Source organism: Zalophus californianus, chromosome X, assembly GCF_009762305.2.
Source record: "Zalophus californianus isolate mZalCal1 chromosome X, mZalCal1.pri.v2, whole genome shotgun sequence".
Classification (NCBI taxonomy): Eukaryota; Metazoa; Chordata; class Mammalia; order Carnivora; family Otariidae; genus Zalophus; species Zalophus californianus.
The window spans coordinates 114220829-114242262 of record NC_045612.1 but is presented as its reverse complement, the minus strand read 5'-3'; the positions used below and the strand labels follow the sequence as shown (position 1 = coordinate 114242262).

The window sequence follows — 21434 nt, the reverse complement described above, 5'->3', positions numbered from 1 at the left end:
CCCCCATTTTCATTTTTCTTACTAGGCATCAAAAATTAAATCTGAAGTAAACTGAAACAGCCAATGTCTAATCTCAGAAAGAGAAAGGAAGGAAGGAATGCGGGTGTGCCTACGGATAGAAAAGGCTGAAAGAGGTGTGGGGCCTTCTGCTAGTGTTGGATTTGCGCAAAGAAGTTTCCAACAAAGCACAAATTTTAGCCCAGAGCAACCAGACACTGTTCTTATCCTTGAATGAGTCGAAGGGTGGGTACCTTTCCCCTATGGCAGATAGGTAAAATAGAGCCTCCACCTTCAAGAGACAGCCCTTGACCTTGTGGGATGGCGAGCTCCCCAGACCTCCCCAGGGAGCTGCATTGACTCGTTGAAGTAGGTGGTGATCCAGAGAGCCGGACTTTTGCTTGGGCCCTCAAATGTTTAGGTGATTATGGCAAATACACATATTTTGAAAAGTATGGATTTTTGAAGCTGATAGGGGTATGGTAGATATGAACTCTTACATCAGTAGGGGGAGTTTAACTAGTAAACTGTTCTGAAAACAATTTGGTAATATATATAAATAGCCTCTGAAGTCTATCCAACAGAAGGAAGCAAGTAGAGATGGGGGTCAAAGTTGGTATTGTGGGGCACCTAGGTGGCTCAGTCAATTAAGCAGCCGACTCTTGATCTTAGCTTGGGACATGACCTCAGGGTCTCGGGATGGAGCCCTGCATCGGGCTCCATGCTCAGCAGGGAGTCTGCTTGAGGATTCTCTCTCCCTCTCCCTCTGCCCCTCTCCCCCCACCTCTCTCTCTCAAATACATAAATCTTTAAAAAAAAAAAAAGTTGGATTGCAACATCAGTTACACTAGGAGAAAAAAGGAATAAAGGAATCATTTGATTATGGCATATCCATTGATAAAGTTGCTAAAATTATATTTATGAAGAGCTTGTAAGATCATGGGGAAAATGCTTAAGTTATAATTCTATATAATAACGACTACTATTTATGTAAACAATATGACCCTAAATTGGAAAAAAAAAAGAAAAAGACTTAGAAGAGACACATCCAAATGAAAGTTGGCAGTAGAACTTTTTTCTTTGTATTTTGTTCTATTTTCCAAACTATTTACAGTGAGCCATTTTAATTTTCATAACCAAAAAGTATTTTTTATAAATGCCTGGCTTATTCACAAAGCTATAACAATATTATTTACTGATTTCTGCTACCTTTAGAGTTTCATATTTGCAGACTGAAATTCACGGGAAGCCTCTAACTCAGAAGGTCAGTTTACTGGACTGGGGCTAAGAACACTGAGGCACAGCAGCTAAATGACCTAACCCCTGGGGGCCGTTGCAGCAGACTCTGTCATGCAAGAGACCATTTGGTTAGCAGAAACACACTACAGTCTGGAGCTCAGGAGACCTGGTGTCCAAGCTGCCATGGAAGCCAACAGCTTGGGCTGAGGAACAATGCTCACAGTCAGGGAGTTTTTGGCCCACTCCCAGCATGGAGGCTATGGAGTTCTAGAAATTATGCTGTTTGAATATAATTCAGGTGAATGAGTGTGTGTCTAGAAGAGGGAAGTGAGAGGAAAAGGTGAAGGGGCCAGGCCAGCTTTGGGATCAGCCAGAGAGATGCTACCAGAGCTGGCTCGACAGCCCTTTGTCCTATAGGTCCTCAGAAGGCTGGCCGTTGGCAGGTCACTGAGTCAATGTACGTGGTATTATAAACATGCATGCTTTTTCTTTACAGAAATAACTTACTTTGAATGTGGATCAATGCCTGCCCCTCCCTGCTCCCTTCTGGATTGCCACTCCCTGTACAATGGGCTCCAAGGGCCCTGGCTCACCAGAGGCAGTCATCTGGGCCAGGAACAGGAGGAAGAGGGAGGTGGCATCCACCTGGAGGTGGCCCCACTGGTCGTCGCCCACCACGGTGCTGCAGGTGGCGGTGTTGTACTTGGCGTGCAAGCTGTCTTTGGTACTCTGAGTGTGCTTGAACTTCTCCACTTTAGCCACCTGAGGGAGAGAGCAAGCCGGCTCCACATGGTTAAGGGCTTCACGGCTGGCAGAGGCCACACCCAGTCTCTTGCTCTTAGACCTCTTAGCTGCTACCTCTGAGAGCCAGAGAGATGGAAGGCAGCACCACACGGAGGAGCTGTGTGGGGGATTCTCCCTGTCCACACCAGATATGGCCCAGCCCAGGGGGATTTTAACAAGCTCTACAGGGCGATGGGCCAAGCCAAAGGGTTTTCCTTGTGTGCATATGCCCAGCCGGAGCTGTGACACATGGTAGGCGCTCTGCGAGAGAGAGAGGGAAGAGGACCCGTTTAAACTTCAGCTTCCTGTTTCCTTATGTCAAAAGGAAAAGAGGAACTAGGGCTTTGAAGAGTAACCAGGCACATGCTGCTGAAGGGTGGGGACAGTATCATTCATTTTGGAATCTGGGCAAATCCCATAATGAGGTTCTGTGCATAGTACGAGCTCAATGAATTATTTTATTTACCACCCCCCCCCCACTGAAATGCCAGTAGACAGTAATGTCAAGCCTTAAACTTTACTCAAGCATTTCAACTCAAATGGGAAGAAACCCCTCTATATATAAGCTCAACAGAATAAACAATACTACATGGCTGTCCGAGAGTGGCTTTTAAAAACAATGATTTCATCCCTGTTTAAAAAAAGGGCATGCTCTCCTTCTACACAAATAACTCTTCAAAAGGATTGTTAGAAACAGGGTCCTTTGAGTCTGTGGTTCTATAGTATGATTATTGAAGATAATTTTAAAGGACAAAGTAAGCCAAGTATTTTTAATTTCTCTTCCACTTGAGAAGAAAAGCTCAAAACGCTTTAGGAATGTTAGTTGTCACCATGAAAGTGACAAAATGCCCACTCAGATGACCTGAAAACACTTTTGTCATTTTCTGCCTACCTGTCTCATCATGCACTGGAGAAGACCCCGCATCAGTTTCACCACGTTCTGTGGAAAGAAAGTGGGATCGGTGACAAGGCCAGCTTCCCTGCTCCTTGAAAACCACCTCCTTACCACAATGGCCCGTAAGCCAGGGCTGCCCACAGACCTCCCTGAGAAGGCATATCCTGAGCATATACAAGCATTCTGACTGTTGAGATTATCTCCACGCCATCACAAAGAAAGAAAATCTTGATACCGTAATTCATCTCAAATAAAGGGGTTGGACCAGATGGCACCTTCAGTTCTAAAATCCAGTGACTCCTCACTGGTATTTTAGCAAGACAATTTTTACAAGCCTAGTACCCTGAGGATTAATTCTGATGTCACAATTCTTTTTTATTTTTTGTTATGCCAGAGATGAATTAAGTCCACCATGCTTGCCCCAAAGTAATGCTACTTTGCCAAAAGAGCCATCTGTGACACCATCACAGGACTATTGAGTAAAGTTCTTACAAAATGCAAGTAGCTGCCAAGGTTTCTTAATAGTATGTATTGCAACCAACTATTACCATTATCATTATGAATAATAACAGTAGTACTATGATAATCAGACATTCTGTCCAGGCACTGTACAAAACCCTTGACCTGGACTGGATTCTGTCTAATTCTGGCAACAACCCTATGAGGCGCGTGTTATTACCCCACTTTATAGATAAGAAACCTGAGGCTGAGAGAGATGAGGCAACATTGCTAAAGTCTCCCAGCAGGCAAGGGGTGGAGCAAGGACAGAGCCCACACCCAGGGATCTGACTCCAGAGTTTGAGCTCTTAGTCAATATTGCTTCCCACTTCCTCTGAAATTCAGACCCATCAAAAGCTGGTTTTAATCCATCCTATTAAAAACAATATAAAGCTAATTCACAAGTGGCAACAGAATGGGATATTCTGTAGGTCGAAGTAGCCCGGCTGAAAGAAGGTCCCCCCCACCCAGGACCATTCTCTTGTAGAATGTACATGGTCTGCAGGGCAAGAATATAGTGAAAGGCCATGAAAGTTAATTACCAGAGAAAAATCTGGAATGAATCATCCTTCAGATCCTTCTGTCTCTAAAATCCTAGGATTCTAGAAATCAATCTCACTTTAGGACATAAACTCTTTTGAGGCAGAAAATGTTACCTCATAAGGTATAACTAACATTTCCTACAGGGTAAAGCACAAATATTTGTCAACTGACTTCCCCTCAAACAAAGTTATTTTCCATTATGAAGAAGCATGGTGGTTCCCAACTGGGGGTGACATTCCCATCCCCTAGGGGTGGAGGAACATCTGGAAATGTGGGGCTGGGGGCATTTTTATTGTCACCATGATGAAGGTGGGGCTTACTGGCATTTAGTGAGTAGGGCCCAGGGAGCCTAAGTGTCCTGCGATGCGCGTGACAGTCTCACACAATGAATAACTGTACACCCCAAAGGCAATAGCAGCCCTACTGAGGATCACGGGAAGATCCTGTGTTATCCTCCATAATCAAGGGAAAGGTCTCTCTTTAGTTATGAACCACACTCAACACAACAATGTGGCCTGTTCGTGCCTCACTACTGTCAGTCACAGCGCAGCAAATCTAGTCGACTCTAGCCTGCATCAGAAAACGCTTACAGAGCCGAGGTACAGGGTGTGTGCATGCACACGTGTGTGTAGCCAGGCAAGCTTTACTTCGATTTTGTCTCAAAGGGGGATGGGAAGTTTGATGAACATCCACATTAAATTATTATGCTGCTAAAGAAAGATTCACTTACATAATAACCATCCAACTTCTTGGAGGAGCATGCAGTGCTTGCTGTAGGCATATTTTAAAATGACCTCTTCCCTTACCTCTAAGACTTGGTGATTTTATCACCTTACACTCAGCATGTCTCGTCAAATCCAAACTGTCCTTCCCTTGCTCCCACAGACCGGCTTCCTCTGCTAGTTTTGCTATGGCCATCAAGGCTGCCTGTCACTCCTGCCCACTTTGGTTGCTGTAACACACTGATTGGGCTGTAAGAACTCTCCCTGAACCTGATAATCCACTGGCTGGGAGGGCCAGTAAGGAACATATGAATCAAACATAAATCCCAAAGGCTCTCATGCTAAGAGAACTACACTGTTCTATGTCAATGCTCCCTACTTCAACGCTATCACTCAAAATACTCTGAAAATACCTCCTGTGCTCAAGGGCAGATTATTCTCTTACACACTCAATGATGGCCAATCTTTGCTTCGGTGACTATGTTGGTTTCTGATTTTGGAAATCAATAAAAGTACTTCATTGTGCCATACAGTAACACAGGCATGAATACTGGACAACACCAATGTGATTCAAAATGAAAGGGTGACTGACTATAAATTCATAAGACTGCTTTGGAATGGTTCAGACTAGAGAGGAATTTCTAAGGGAAATACCAAAAATGTTTTAAGAAATAGCAATACTGTTTGGATAAATACCCTCTCAACATGACTACTTCAGACTACTACACTTCGGAATGTATATTTCTGGTGTGCTGACTCTTTAAAAACAACCGATTAGTTTATAATGACATTTTGTATATAAGTATATATAAAATTGACAGAGCATGTGTGAGAGAAATACAGCTAGTTAGAAATTTGGATGCTTTCTTTTCCTTTTCAGAACAGTGTGATTTGGGTGGTTTTTTTAAGGAGGGAAAAACATCTCAAAGAGAACTATCAAGGAGACCACCTAAGCGCCTCCCTAAAATACTCTACAGCAGAAATGGAGGCAATGCTGACACCAAACTGTTCTGCACAGCTACTTCCAGGCTTCTCAGTTTAAGGAAAAGGCGCTGAGCAGCCAAGACATGGCTGCCCGTCAACAGTACCTGCTCCAACTCGTAGGCTTTGGCCTTGTCCTCATCACGGTCAGCATTCTTGCGGTAGGCCATGCCCAGGCCCCACACGGCCAGAATGCTGTAGATGTTATCCCGCACCCAGGCATCCTTCTGCTCGTGACTGGCCGACAGCAGCCCTGTGACGGGATTCTATTAGAGAAGAGACACAAAATGACTCAGCACAACCCTCACCCAGCTCTTGACAAACGAATGCTCACCCTTACAGGGCACAGTGAGGGCTGCGGTGAAGAGTAGAAATCGGAGTTCTAGTCCCTGCTCTGCCCCCCAACAGCATTTCTGGGCTTTGGTTTCCTCATCTATATTACGGAAATATTAGACTAGAAAGTCTCTAAGGAACCTTCTAACTCTGATGTTCTTGTTCTTTTGCTTTCAAACCAGATCGTACTGTTGTGACAAACAGAAGAAACAGCAAACAGAAAAAGCCTACAAGACTTTTACAAATCTGCGCACTGAAGGCTTTAGGTCGTCTTCTGCCTTCATGTTTCCACACCAGTTGGTGAAGCGCTGAACCTGGGAGCGAGAGACCCGGATCCAGGATCCCACTCCACCAGTCTAGCTCTATGCGCCCAGGGAAGCCGCCTACCCCAACTGGCCTCCACTGCCTTGTCTGTGATCCAGACACTTCATGTGCCTAAAAAGGAGGCACTAAGCAAGAGCACATCGGGGGTCCTATTTAGCTGTGATATTTAAAAGGGCAGCTGAATCACTAAAAAGCCAGATCTTCACACCAAAAAAGTATACACAATATTTGGAACAGCATTATTCATAATAACCCAAAAGTGGAAACAACCCAAATGCCCATCAATCGATGAATGAATAAAATGTGGTCTATACAAACAACGAAATATTATTCGGCAATAAAAAGGAAAGAAGTACTAATATATGCTACAGCACGCGTGAGCCTTGCAAACACTATGCTAAGTAAAAAAAAGCTGGTCACAGAGGACCGCATATTGCATGATTCCATTTATAAGAAATGTCCAGAATAGGCAAATCTGTAGAGACAGAAAGTAGATTAGTGGTTGTCTAGGGCTGGGGTTGGGGGGAGGATGGGAGGAAGTGGGGAGTGAGTGACTGTTAACAGGTTTCTTCCTTTCTGGGGGTGATCTAATTGTTCCAAAATTGATTGTGTTGATGATGCACAATTCTGTGAATATATTAACAATCGTTACATTGTTTACTTTAAATAGATGAATTATATAAGTAAATTATATCCCAGTAAAGTTTTTCTTAAAAGCCAGTGCTAATAAAATCTGTGCCTAGACATAAAATGGGTAAGGTAGAAAAAGAGTCACATAAAGATAAAGCCTTGTTGACTTTTCCTGAAAATACGCAAAGAAATATGTACCTAATAAAATACATCTAATAAAATACAGAGCCTTGCCAGCTTAAACAAAATTAATCAAAAGCGTTCTTAATTATTCACAAGAAGGCTCATGAAAAAAGTTGGGTCCTTTCAAAGTGATACTGCCATGGATATTCGGTAAAAAAAAATTGGCATAGTTTCAAATGGTCCCACATAAGGCATTAAATATTTGACTTTCTCCTTTAACTAACCTATGCCCTCTTCAAAAACATCTAAAACTCAACTGATACTGCCCTCAGGGGCAACAGCATTCTGTATTTTGACACCGTTCCATAGCCAACAATTACAAATCAATCATTTTAAAGCCTAGAACCGAAGTCTAGAAATGACTGAGTGAAGGTGCAAGTCTTATTCCAACAGTGGACGACTGGTGTTTTTAAGAAAATCACTATGCACCAACAACTGGAACTGTTCTGAGGCCAGTTGACTAATCCCAGGACAGCAACTCATCAGGAGATCCAGGGAAAGAAATCAGCCCCTTCCTGGCGTACCCATCAACCGTGAGTCCATTGAGACAAACAGCCTTCCAATGACACAGCAGTGACCGCTTACACATAGTGCCAAGTGTGGTTTGGATTATGAAGTGTCACTGTCCTGTTAACTGAAAGTTACTTCTTTGATTCTTCAGTTTGGGCTTAACTGTTTAATTGGATTAGTTTATCCCCACCCAGAGCTAGAATGCCTGAACCCCTCGTTCCACTATAGAGACATAGTCTAGGTATTTTGGAGATCCCCACATTCATAACTCCATACCCAAACCATGTTAACTTGGGGTGCTACTGCACTCAGTGAAAGGAATACTTACTGTTATGGACTGAATGTTTGTGTGTCCCCATATTCATTTTATTTTTTTTTTTTTAAGTAGGCTCCACGCGTGGAGCCCAATGTGGGGCGTGAAGTCACAACCCTGAGATCCAGATCTGAGCTGAGATCAAGTGTCGGACACTTAACCAATTGAGCCACTGGGCCACCCCTGTCTCCTCCATATTCATACGCTGAAATCTAATTCCCATTGTGATGCTATTTGAAAGTGGGGCCTTTGGGAGGCGATTAGGTCATGAGGTTAGAGCCCTCAGAAAGGGGACCTAGCGTCCTTAAACGAAGAGGTCAGAATGCTAGCTTGCTCCCTCCTGCCCTGTGAGGTTGCAACAAAAAGCCGCCTGCCTACAACCCGGAAGAGGGCCCTCACCAGAACCTGGCCACACTGGCCCCCCGAGCTCGGACTTCCCAACCTCCAGAACTGTGAGAAATAAATCTCTGCTGTTTAAGCCCCTGGTCTATGGTATTTGTTATGGCAGCCCTGGCTAAGACTTGCTTCTCTCTTAAAGTCTATAAAAAAGAATGTATTGTGCTGGAAGATGTGGGAGTTTCCATTTTGATGCAATTCAGAACAACTGAAAAGAGCACAGACCGGGAGACAGTCTGTCGCCATGGCCGGTCCGCTGTCCTTTCCTCTAAGGCCAAGCCAGTGGTTTTGCCTTTGCGAGCTCCTCCCCCCCCCCCCCCCCCCCCCCCCCCGCAGAGGGCTTATGCTGCACCACCTGCACTCCCACCCACTGGCTTCTGTGACCCAGCCAACAGGTACATCTCCTTAGAGCTCTGCGGTCTTTTACTTGCATTAGCTATCTAAATGGAGGGGGAGCAAAAGGCCTTCGCAGCAGATGCAAATTTTACAAGCTAAACAGAAACAAGCAAACTGCAGACAGCAGGAGGCAAGTGGGTAGATCCGTTCAGGCTAAGCCTGTGGCCTCAGATACGATCATTTTAACCATATGCTGCTTTCCAGTCTTTTAAAAATATAATTTAATTCTATGGATACCCACACATAAACTTCAGTGTATTGTATTTAAGAGCACAGGTTCTGGAAACAGACTGCCTGTGTAAAAAGCTCTACCACCGTCCAGCTGACCTGGAGCAAATTACTTCCGTGTCTCCGTCTACCTAATGGGGATTAGAACAGTACCTAGACCTCATAGGGTTGTTTGTGAGGATTACACGAGTAAATTCAAATCAAGCATTTTGGACTATGTCTAGCACAAATTAGTGCTAGACATATTTAGTTAACTGCTAACTAAATATTATCAACCTATTTGAACAGATTTCATTCACATTACTTTTTCATATAATTATTTTAGGAAATCAGATGGAGACAGTGGTTGGGGAAAAAATCTACAAGTTAGCTTAATGTAACCATCATTAATTTTGTTAGGAAAAAAAAAAGCCTGGGGTCTTCTTTTATTTTTACAGTAAATATTGTTAGTTAATATATTTATCCCATTGTTACGCTTGAGACAAAAACCCTGGCAACTCTATACCCTCTCCACCCCCAGGTCTGGTAAAGGCAAAGGCCTGAATTTTGCTCATTCAAATAAGTCTTCCCTTTCTGTTTATTCTACTAAACTCTCTATGTACTTCACTTGAAAAAAATAAATCTTAGTGACAAATCTCTGTAATAAGCACCCACTACCACTCTCCTGTGGTGACAGGTGTGGGGCCATGACGGAAGAGGATGGGGCCAATTTCAGACAATGGAGCTACCGGGAGAGCCATGAGGAGCCAATGGTAGTGGCCCAGTGCAGTCTTAGAGGAGATGGCACAGGCCTGAGCTAAAGGACTCGGCACCCCTGCTGCAAGGGAACTGGCAATGACATCCTTAAACTCTAGAAGAGGCCTGAGACAGAGGAGCCCAACATAAATTGTGTCTCACTGAGGGCAAGGGGCCAAGAGCTGGGCATTTTGTCATTCAGGTTCAGTCATTTGTCAGCTGCGCTTACCTTCTCTACCACTTCACTTCTAATTTAGAGAAAGTGCCCTTTTCGTCTCCTGTTTATGAGAGAAAGGCCTAGAATAAATTGGGCCCAGGGCTTGGTTTCTGTGCTGTGGTAACAAACACCACTAAAATCTTGGTGGCTTATAACAAGGAACATTCATTTCTCCTCCATGCCTCATGACCATCCCTGGTCGGCTGTGCTTCTGCTGTGGGTTGTCCTTCCTCTAGGTACCAGGCTACTGGATCAGCCTATACCCACAACACTGCCCAGCTCGTGGCAAAGAAGAAGAAACACACAGTAAACCATGAGCTGCATCTTCAGGCTGCTAGCCAGAACTGACATGTTAATTCTTCTATCTCATCCGTGAAAGCAAGTCTCATTGCCATTTCTGAGTTCAACGACGTAGAGATGTGAAATCCTCCCCTAAGGATGAGAAGCGAATAACTGTGAAAAACTATTATGTGAACAATTATGCTGCTATGATGACCTCACCTGCTAGCCATGGTAGGCTGGGATCCCCACCCTCACAGCCCACGCATAAGTGAATCTGAGAATATCAGAGATTAATAGGGTAATGAACCACTTGCATTCTGCTTTTTGGCTTATAAAAAGGTATTATATAAAATGAAATTCTTACTCTTTAGGGTGGGGAAAAGGAAAAAGGAATTGAGATATTAATCAGACAAAATAGACTTCACAGCAAAGAATATTATCAGGGATACAGAGAAATGTTATAAAAATGATAGGGTCAGCTCACCATCAAGACATAACAATCCTAAATCTGTCTGTACCTAATAAGAAGCTAAGGGATACATACATAGTGGCTAGAATAGAGAGTCTAAAAATAGATCCATACAGATATGACAAATTGATTTTTGATAAAAGTCTAAAGACAAACAGGGAAAGGACAGCCTTTAAAAAAAAAAAAAGATTTTATTTTTACATAATCTCTACTCCCAACATGGGGCTCGAACTTACAACCCTGAGTTCAAGAGTCACATGTTCTACTGACTGAGAGAGCCAGGTGCCCTGAAGGACAGCCTTTTTATAAATGGTGTTGGAACACAGAAGTACAAAAGGTAATAAGAGAATATTATGAAAAATTATATGCCAATAAATTGGGTAACCAGGAAGAAATGAATAAATTCCTAGAAACACAACTTTCCAAAACTGAATCACACAAATGGAAAGATACACCATACTCATGGATTGGAAGAATTATTAATTAAATTAAATAAATTGTTAAAATGCCCATACTACCAAAGCAATCTACAGATTCAATGCAATCCCTATCAAAATACCAATAGCATTTGGGGCACCTGGGTGGCTCAGTCGATTAAGCATCTGACTCTTGGTTTTGGCCCAGGTCACAATCTCATGGATCATGAGACTGAACCTCACGTCGGGGTCCCTGGTCAGCAGGGAGTCTGCTTGAAGATTCTCTCCCTCTGCCCTTTCCCCTACTTGTGCTTGCTCTCTCTCACACTCTCTCTTGCTCCCAAATAAATCTTTTTTAAAAAAAGCATTTTTCACAAAGCTAGAACAAAAAATTCTAAAATTTCTATAGAACCACAAGAGACCCCAAAGAGACAAAGCAATCTTGAGAAAGAAGCACAAAGCTGGAGGTATCACAACCCCAGATTTCAAGATATACTACAAAGCTACAGTAATGAAAACATTGTGGTACTGGCACAAAAATAGACACATCAATATAACAGAATAGAGAATCCAGAAATAAACCTATGATTATATAGTCAATCTACAACAAAGGAGGCAAGAATATACAATGCAGAAAAGACAATAAATGGTGTTGGGAAAATTGGACAGCTACAAAAGAATGAAAGTGGGCCACTTTTTTATACCATACACAAAAACTAGCTTGAAACAGATTAACGACTTACACACAAGACTTGAAACCATAAAACTCCTAAAATAAAATATAGGCTGTAATTACATGGACACTGACCTTAGCAACATATTTATGGATAGGTCTCCTTAGGCAAGGGAAACAAAAGCAAAAATAAACTATTGGGACTACACCAAAATAAAAAGCTTTTTTTTTTTAAGATTTTATTTATTTATTCATGAGAGAGAGAGAGGCAGAGGGAGAAGCAGGCTCCCAAGGAGCAGGGAGCCCAATGCGGGACTCGATCCCAGAACCCTGGGATCATGACCTGAGCCAAAGGCAGACACTTGCTTAACCATCTGAGCCACCCAGGCACCCAATAAAAAGCTTTTGAACAGTGAAGAAAATCATCAATAAAATAAAAAGGTGACCTAGTGAATGGGAGAAGATATCTGCAAATAATATATCCAATAAGGGGTTTATATCCAAAATATATAAAGAACTTATACAACTCAATAACAAAAAACAAACAATCTGATTTAAAAATGGGCAGAAGATCTGAAGAGACATTTTTCCAAAGAAGACATACAAATGGCCAACAGACACATGAAAAGAGGCTCAACACCACTAATCACCAGGGAAATGCAAATCAAAACCACAGTGAGATCACCTTACACCTGTTAGAATAGCTAGTATGAAAAAGACAAGAAATAACAAGTGTTGGGGAGGATACGGAGAAAAGGGAACACTTGTGCACTGTTGGTGGAAATGTAAATTGGTGCAGCCACTGTGGAAAACAGTATTGAGGTTCCTGAAAAAATTAAAAATAGAAATACCATATGATCCAGTAATTCCACTACTGGGTATTTACCCAAAGAAAATGAAAACACTTATTAAAAAAGATATCTGCACTCCTACGTTTACTGCAGCATTACCTACAACAGCCAAGACATGGAAGCAATCCAAGTGTTCATTGATAAGTGAATGGATAAAGAAGATGTGGTATACATATGTACAATGGAATACTACTCATAAAAAAGAATGATATTGTGCCATTTGTGACAACATGGATAGACCTAGAGGGTATTATGCTAAGTGAAGTCAGAGAGAGAAAGACTAATACCATATGATTTCACTTATATGTGGAATCTAAAAAAACACAAACAGAAATAGATTCATAAATACAGAGAACAAAATGGTGGTTGCCAGAGAGGCGGGGCGGGGGGGGGTGGGAGGATGAGTGAAACAGGTGGCGGGGATTAAGAGGTACAAACTTCCAGTTATAAAATAAATAAGTTATAGGGATGAAAAGTACAGCATAGGAAATACAGTCAGCAATAGTGTAAAAAAAACAACTTGTATGGCATCAGATGGTAACTACACTTATTGTGGTGAGCATTTCATAATGTACATAATTGTTGAATCATTATACTGTACACCTGAAACTAACATAATATTGTATGTCAATAAATACTCAAATATTACAGCCAATCAAGGAAAGAAGGAAAATAATAAGATGTATTTTTAAAAATGTTAGGTGAGTAAACAGTAAACATCAGATGTCAAAATAGTTGTTAACATGGTTAACATGGTTATAAAACAAGGCAAATACCAAAAGTAATGAGTAAAATGAAAAATACATAATGGAAAAAATTTAAGAAATAGTGTTGGAACAACTGAACATCCATATGCAAGAATATGAATCTCAACCTCACACCTCATACAAAAGTTAATTTAAAAGGAATCACAGATCTAAATGTTAAATGGAAACTTATAAAACTTTTATAAGTAAACATAGAAGAAAAACCTCCATGACCTAAGGTCAGGCAGAATTAGCTATGGTACTAAAAACACAATCCATAGAAGAAAAATTGATAAATTGGACTTTAGCAAAAGTAAAAACTTTTGCTTTGTGAAGGACAATGTTAAGAGATAAAAAGACAATCTACAGACTAGGAGAAACTACTTGCGAGTTGCACACTCAACAAGAGAACTGTATCCAGAATATATGGCGAACTCTCAAAACGCAACAGCAAAACAAACAACCTAATTTAAAAATTGGTAAAAACAAACAAACAAACTTTGATACTTCGCCAAAGAGGATGTGACTGACAAATAAGCACATAAAAAGCTCAACATCATTAGCTATTAAGTAAACGCAAATTAAGACAACTACGAGATACCACTACATACCTATTAAGATGGCTAAAATTAAAAATACTGCCAATACTGAGTGTTGACAGAGATGCAGAACCACTAGAATCCCCATACATTGCTGGTGGGAATGCAAAACGGTGCTGCCGCTCTAGAAAACAGTTTGACAATTTCTAAGAAACTTGAACACTTATCCTACAACCCAGCAATCCTGCTCCTGAATATTTACCCTAGAGAAATAGAGAACTCTACATGCATGTTTAAGGCAGCTCAATTCCTAACTACCATAAAAACTGCAAACTCAAACGTCCTTTAATAGGCAAATGGATAAACACACTATGATATGTCCTTATAATGAATACTACTCAGCAATGAAAAAGAACAAACTATTGACACAGACAGCAACTTGGATGAATCTCACAGGCCTTATGCTAAGTAAAAGAAGCCACTCTCAGAGGTTACATACCACACGATTCCACTTACACGGCATTCTCCAAAAGACAAAATTACGGTGATGGAGAACTGATCAGTGGTTTCCAGGGCTTAGGGGTGAGGAGACGGTGTGACAAAGGGGTAGCAGGAGGGAGATTTTGAGGGGTTGAAGGGACTGCTTTGTATCTTGATTATGGTTATGGTTACATGACCCTACATGTTTTTAAAATTCACAGAACTGCACACTAAATATATAAAAGGAAATGTATTGTGATTTCTAGCATTTTTTTAAAAAAAGTTTTACTGCGATATAATTCATATAACATACACTTTACCCATTTAAAGGATACAATTCAATGGTTTTTGCTATAGTTACATGCTAACAGAAACATCAGAGTGAATTTTAGAATATTTTCATCACTCCCAAAAGAAACCCCCTACCCTACCCGTTAAAAGTCATTTCCCATCTGCCCTAATCCTCAATCCCCCAGGCCTAGGCAACCACTAATCTACTTTCCGTCCCTATAGATATGCCTGTTCTGGACGTTTTGTATAAATGGACTCATACCATATGTGATCTTTTATATGCCAGACTTCTTTCAATTAGCATGTGTTCAAGATCTGTCAATGTTGTAGATGTATTAGTACTTCATCCCTTATTGCAAATAATATTCCATTGTATAGACATAGTACATTTTGTGTTCCCACTCATTAGCTGATGAACATTTTGGTTGTTTCCACTTTGGGGATATTATAAATAATGCTGCTATGAACATTCATTAATGAGTTTTTGCGTGGACGTGTGTTTTCCGTTCTCTTGGATATATACCTAAGAGTGGAATTTCTGGGCTGTATGGCAACTCTAAGTGTAATGTTTTGAGGAACGGCAAAACTATTTTCCAAAGAGGCTACACCACTTTAAATTTCCACTGGCAATGTACAAGGGTTCCAATATCCCCATATCCTTGTCAAAATGTGTCTGTTAAATGAAACAAGATGAAACCAGAGAGGGAGACAAACCATAAGAGAGACTCTTAATCTCAGGAAACAAACTGAGGGTTGCTGGAGGGGAGGGGGCTGGGGGGCTGGGGTGGCTGGGTGATGGACACTGGGGAGGGTATGTGTTGTGGTGAGAGCTGTGTATTGTGTAAGACTGATGAATCACAGACGTGTACCCCTGAAACAAATACATTATATGTTAATAATAAAAAATTATCTTTCTCATTGCATCTATCCTAGTAGGTGTGAAATGGTATCTCAATTGTGGTTTTGATTTGCATTTCCTTGACAGTTTGTGATATGAGCATCTTTTCATGTGCTTATTGGTCATTCGTATATCACTTTTGGAGAAATGTCTATTCAGATCCTTTGCCAATTTTTAAATTGTTATTCACCTTTTAATACTGAATTTTAAGAGTTCTTTATGTATTCTTGAATCAAGTCTCTTAACATATACATGATTTGCAATTTCCTCCTGTGGGTTGTCTTTTCACTTTAATGGTATGGTTTGCCGCACAATAGCTATTTTTTAATGAAGTCTAATTTATCTATTTTTTTTCTCTTGTCACTTGTGCTCTTGTTATTGTACTAAGAAGTCTTTGCTTCCCCTAAAGTCAGGAAGATCTATTCCTGCGTTTTCTTCTAAGGGTTTTATAGTTTTAGCTCTTACATTTAGGTTTATGAACCATTGTGTTAATTTTTGTACATGGTACGAGGAAGGGGTCCCTTCATTACTTTGCATGTGGATATCTAATTGTCCCAGTACCATTTATTGAAAAGAGTATTCTTTCTCAATTTAACTGTCTTGACACCCTCGTAGAGAATCACCTGACCATAAATGTGGTGGTTTATTTCTGAACTCTCAATTCTATCCCCTTTTGTTCCATTGGTCTGTATGTCTATAACCTTAGGCCAGCACCACACTGTCTTCATTACTGTTAGCTTTCTAGTAAGTTTTGAAATCAGGAAGTGTGAGACTTTCAACTTCGTTCTTCTTTTGCAAGATTCTGGATCCCTTGCATTTCCAAATGAATTTTAGGATCAGCTTATCAATTTATGCAAAAAAGCAGCTAAGATTTTGATAGGATTGCATTGAACCTGTAGATTAGTTTGGGAGAGTATGGCCATCTCAATTATATTGTCTTCCAATCCATGAATCTCGGATATCTTCCTGGAACAATTTTAAGAATTGTTTCTATGCTTTAAGCTCCCTAAGGGCAAAGTCTATTTTGTTTACCACTCTAACTAAAGGTCCTGGTCTACTTAGATAAATAAATGAACAAATGTACAACAAAGATTATATTTTTACTGATTTATAGTCTAAAATACCTTTTTCAAAGATAGTTAAAAGTGTAGATATTATCTATTTATATACATTTGTATTATGCATAGCTAATGCAAGTAATTTTCCTATTAAGAAAGCTTGTTTTATTATTATGCACATCCTTCTGTTCAGTCTTTCTTTAGGAAACTGAAGAAGCAACTCAGGTATGCATAGCAGGAAGCTTGGTAATGATTCAAACAGGAACTAAAGCCTTTTATTTGCTTTAAAAGTAAAAAAGTAGGTAAAATAGGGGAGCTCTTTCAAGCTTAAGAAATAGCTTATTGCTAGACTCAGAGAGGAAATGGGTAAAACCAAGAATAGTAACCTCACAGGATAGAGGTGAAGTTAAGGAGGCAGAAGTCAGGGCAGTAAATTTCAGTGGGGGAAGGGGTACAGTGGTAGAGGGTGACCAGAGAAAACAGTATACGTGACTCCCAAGGGTGGTGTGTGTGTAGTTTAAAAAACATATTCAACATTATAATTATCTACCTGAAAAATGAAAAAAAAAAATAAAAGCTAAAGCCTTCATACAAGCTCAAGAAAGAACACTTACACAATCTTCTTGGCTGGTGACAATACAAAGATGACTCTCAGAGCAAGCAGGAGATGGAGATTTTAACAACAGAAGAAAGCAGAGATACTGAAATGGTGATATTCACTGCTCCTTAGAGGGTGTGTGTGGGGAACAGCAGAGGCAGGTAAGAGCTGCAAAGGAGATGCTGAGCCAATACTGGAACAGCAGAATGCTTACAGACTTGGACAGTAGGTCGAAACAAACTAGACAGAATTAAACAAGAATTTATTTATTGGGCTCATATGTTTAATAAATGTTTGCTGAACTGATTTTATTAGCCAACACTCCCACACATTCGAGTTGACTCAGTTCCCTTCACACATACATTCCCACCCCCAGGGCCCCAACACATCTTTAAAACAGAACTTTTCTCTTTTCCAAATCACCCCCTCCTCCCCAACCCCAGCAGCTACCCCGTGGCCCTGCCATATGTGGTCCCAACACTTAGGTACAAGAAATCCCAACTGTACAACACTGATTGCACGGGTTTTTTTTAAGATTTATTTATTTGCGGGGAGAGGAGGAGGAGGGCAGAGAGCCAGCAAGCGCACAAGCAAGGTGGGGAGAAGCAGAAGGAGAGGGAGAGGCAGACTCCCCGCTGAGCAGGGGGCCTGATGCAAGACTCGATCCCAGGGCCCCGGATCATGACCTGAGCCAAAGGCAGATGCTTAACCGACTGAGCCACCCAAGTGCCCAAAATATATATATTTCTTAATATAAATCACATCACAACTATATTCTTTTGTGTCTGGTTTTTGCTCAGTATTATGGTTGTGAGATTCAGGGTCCTGGGATCAAGCCCCACATGGGGCTTTCTGCTCAGTGGGGAGTCTGCTTCTCCCTCTCCTCCTGCCTCCTCCCCCCTGTTCATGATCTCTCTCTCTGTGAAATAAATAAAATCTTTAAAAAAGAAAATACTGGTTCCTTTCAATCCACCCTCCACAAAGGAAGGTTGCAGAAAGAACTAGAATCTCAAGACTTCACTGTTTTAGAATTCTCCAATCCTATAAAACAGAATCTGAGTCTCTTAGATTGCCATACAAGGCTCTTCCTCTCACATCCAGCCTCATCACCTGACACACACGCCCTCCTCAGCCCCTGCCCCAAAACCTGAATTCAAGTTTCATGCACAGGCTCTGCTCTCGCACTTCGGAGCCTGGGCGCCCACAGTGCCCTCGTGGCAAATGCCTCTCCACACACTTGCTCCTCTGTGAGGCTTCCCCCAGCTTCCTTGATCCTACAGTCCAGGAGACAGAGGTCAGAGGCCTCCAGCTGACCCTTACTCTCAGTCCTTTTTCCTTTAGATTAAGAATGGCTAAGTACACATCACTGCCTTGCTCAGCTCCAAGGGAGGAAAGTACAAGTAAATCATTCAAATGAAATACCTAGAAGAGACTAGGACAAATGTTGAAAATAGAGGATTATTCACCATCAACCCCCTCTACCCCCGTGTTGGTAAAACAAAAAACAAAGTGGAAAATTCTATTATAAAAACTCCAAAAACTGGTTAAATTCATTTGTTGTGCTGAAATTTTATTCTAGCAGCTACCACTTAAAATATTAAAGGGGATAGGGAAGGGCAATGCCTTGGACTTGAGATTTTTTTAAGATTTTATTTATTTGAGAGAGCGAGAGAGCACAGAGGGAGTGTGAGAGGGAGAAGCAGACTCCCCGCTGAGCAGGAGCCCAACACAGGACTCAAACCCAGGACGCTGGGATCAGGACCTGAGCCAAAGGCAGACCCTTACGTGACTGAGCCACCCAGGCGCCCTTGAGATGATTTTTACAGTGGGAATTCCAATAGCCTGTGTTTTAAAATGATGACACCTGGGGTGCCTGGCTGGCTCAGTCAGTAGAGCAGGCTACTCCTAATCTCACGGTCTTGAGTTCAAGCTCCACAACAGGCGTGGAACCTACTTAAAACAAAAAAAAATTTTTTTAATGTTAAAAAAAATAAAATGATTATATCTGTAATTGAGACTAGGGGCTGTGTGAGTAACACTTTCTTTCTCCATTAGTTTAAAAGATAGGTTTTGTATAATTTGATATGTAAACCTTGGGCATTCAGAGAATAATGTTTAAGACTTAAGCTCCGACATGCAGCGGCCTTACACTTTTCACCTGAGGAGATCACAGGTGTGCAACTTTCACTTTCGAATGATGTCTTTTGCTAAACTCCTGCTTATCTGATTTCCCCCCTCTGGATTTACAAATAACTCACAAATTACAAGGTGCCCTGGGCCTAGGCATTTGCACCATCCCATATGACTGAAGGATGGCTTCCAGGGAAATAAAGTGGGTCAGGAGCCACGTACTGCAGGCATTCACTTCGATCAAGCTGTGTTCCAGCTTTATCCCAGATCCCAGTGCTCACCTTAAAACTTTCGAGACTTCCAGAAACTATGTGGGCCCCTTAGCTACCATCAAACGCACAAATGACTTCACCACTGTCTTAAAACATTTTATTTCTTTGCCTCTCTCACCAATCCCTGTTGCAAGGTGGGGGATTACTGAAATGTTAGTCCTTAGCCTGGTGCTGTGAAAACCGACAGAACACAAACTCAGTGGGGTTGCTAGGATCCTCCTGGCCAACACCTCAAGTCAGGGGTGTCAAGGGATTACTGGCTGCTATGCAGTAACACCTCCCCCAAACAGGAGAGCTGTGGGCCTCACTATTTATTTTCAACTCTAAGACTGACGGTTACTTTATTAGGTTCAGGGTTCAGGGTCAGAGCACCGAAGGACCACACGTCACTCCGAATCTGGACTCTTGCTAGAGGATCTACTAGGAATCCACTGAAGGGCTTTGGGGAGTGCGGGTAGGGAGGTGGAGACCCATGAGACTCCTGGAATGTCTGTGAGCATTTTTCTCAGTAGACAATAAAACACTCACTCAGCTTTCATCAAATTCTCAAATGGGTCTGTAACTCATTTGATTAAGAACCACTACTCTATGTGTATGCTATGAACATAAATTATGTTCTCCCTACCCACTGTGAGGAAGATGTGATATTTATTTTACTCTGTGACTTTTACTAATAGAGTGAAATAAATATCACAACTGCCTCACAGTATTTAAAGAAAGGGCCTATTAAAGTTTCACTATTTTAACAGGCAAAAATACAAATTTATTTGGTGTTCACAGCAATCTAAAGTATTTCTCTCCATTCCTCTGGCCTGTTTCCAACAATACACAGTGTTTATCACAGGGCTGTCAGCTCACCAGAAGGATGACCTTGAAAAAGATCCCCTCAACTCTCTTGGCTGAATTCTTTAGCTGTAAAAGGAAACAAGGTGATATAATTAGATGATCTCTTGGATCCCTGCAAAACTTGAAACAATTCTAAATTTCTCCCTTGTATGCGTTATTACAGTCCTATTTGTAAGGAGAAGATTCAAGGACTTTTTCATTCAATTACTCAAATGTTTCTATCTGGCACTAAAACATTTAAAAGTGGTCCTGAAAAGGGCACAGCAAAAACCCTCCTCCTGGCACCTGAAAGAGTTGAAGGAGGAGGTGGCAAAAGGCAGGGCACTGAATTGTTATCAGGAAGGAAAAAATGCCATCCATTCAGTGCTTGCTTTCTCCAATCAACACACAGAGCAGACAACCATCTCTCAGCCCTTTTAAAAGGGCTCAGGAATCCTGAGGGATCTGGGGACCACACTCCTGAGAACTGCTATACTACTTCAAAGCTGGAGTGTATTTTTCCTGTCCACGTGTTAGAAATTCTTACAAGTATGTGTCCCTAAGCAAGGAAAAATATTATTTGGGGTGTTTTTAAAGTTCTACACACTTAATAGCATACTGTACTTATTCTTCTATAACTTGTTTGCACTCAACTTTAAATTTCTGAGTGCTATCCGATTTGATACATGTAAGTCTAGGTCACTCATTTTAACTGCTATCTAGTATTCTATCGTGTGGCTAGATCTCTATTTGTCCATTCCCAAAGTGATGAACATTTAGATTGTTTCTAATTTTTCTCTTTTACAAACAATGCTTCAACAAATGTCCTCGTACATGTCTCCTTGGGTAATGGGTAAGAGCACAACATTAGTATATGTAACTACATAGGGACCTCCTGCGTCATACAGTGCGCGTAGCTTCAATTTCACCAGCATCTCCCAACTGTTTTCCAAGGTGACTGTACCAGTTAACAGTCTGTAACT

The 21434-nt window shown here is 41.3% G+C and overlaps 1 protein-coding gene across 7 annotated transcripts in view; it reads right to left on the bottom strand.

The window, feature by feature from the left end:
- Window positions 1–21434, bottom strand: part of PHKA2 (phosphorylase kinase regulatory subunit alpha 2) — a 74198-nt gene that overhangs the window by 43233 nt on the left and 9531 nt on the right. For all 7 annotated transcript variants that reach the window (XM_027607776.1, XM_027607779.2, XM_027607782.2 and 4 more), the window contains 3 exons: window positions 5766–5924; window positions 2912–2959; window positions 1830–1998 (listed from right to left, as the gene is read on the bottom strand). In XM_027607776.1, coding sequence (XP_027463577.1) covers window positions 1830–1998; window positions 2912–2959; window positions 5766–5924 — 376 coding nt within the window. The remainder of the gene's footprint in view (window positions 1–1829; window positions 1999–2911; window positions 2960–5765; window positions 5925–21434) is intronic.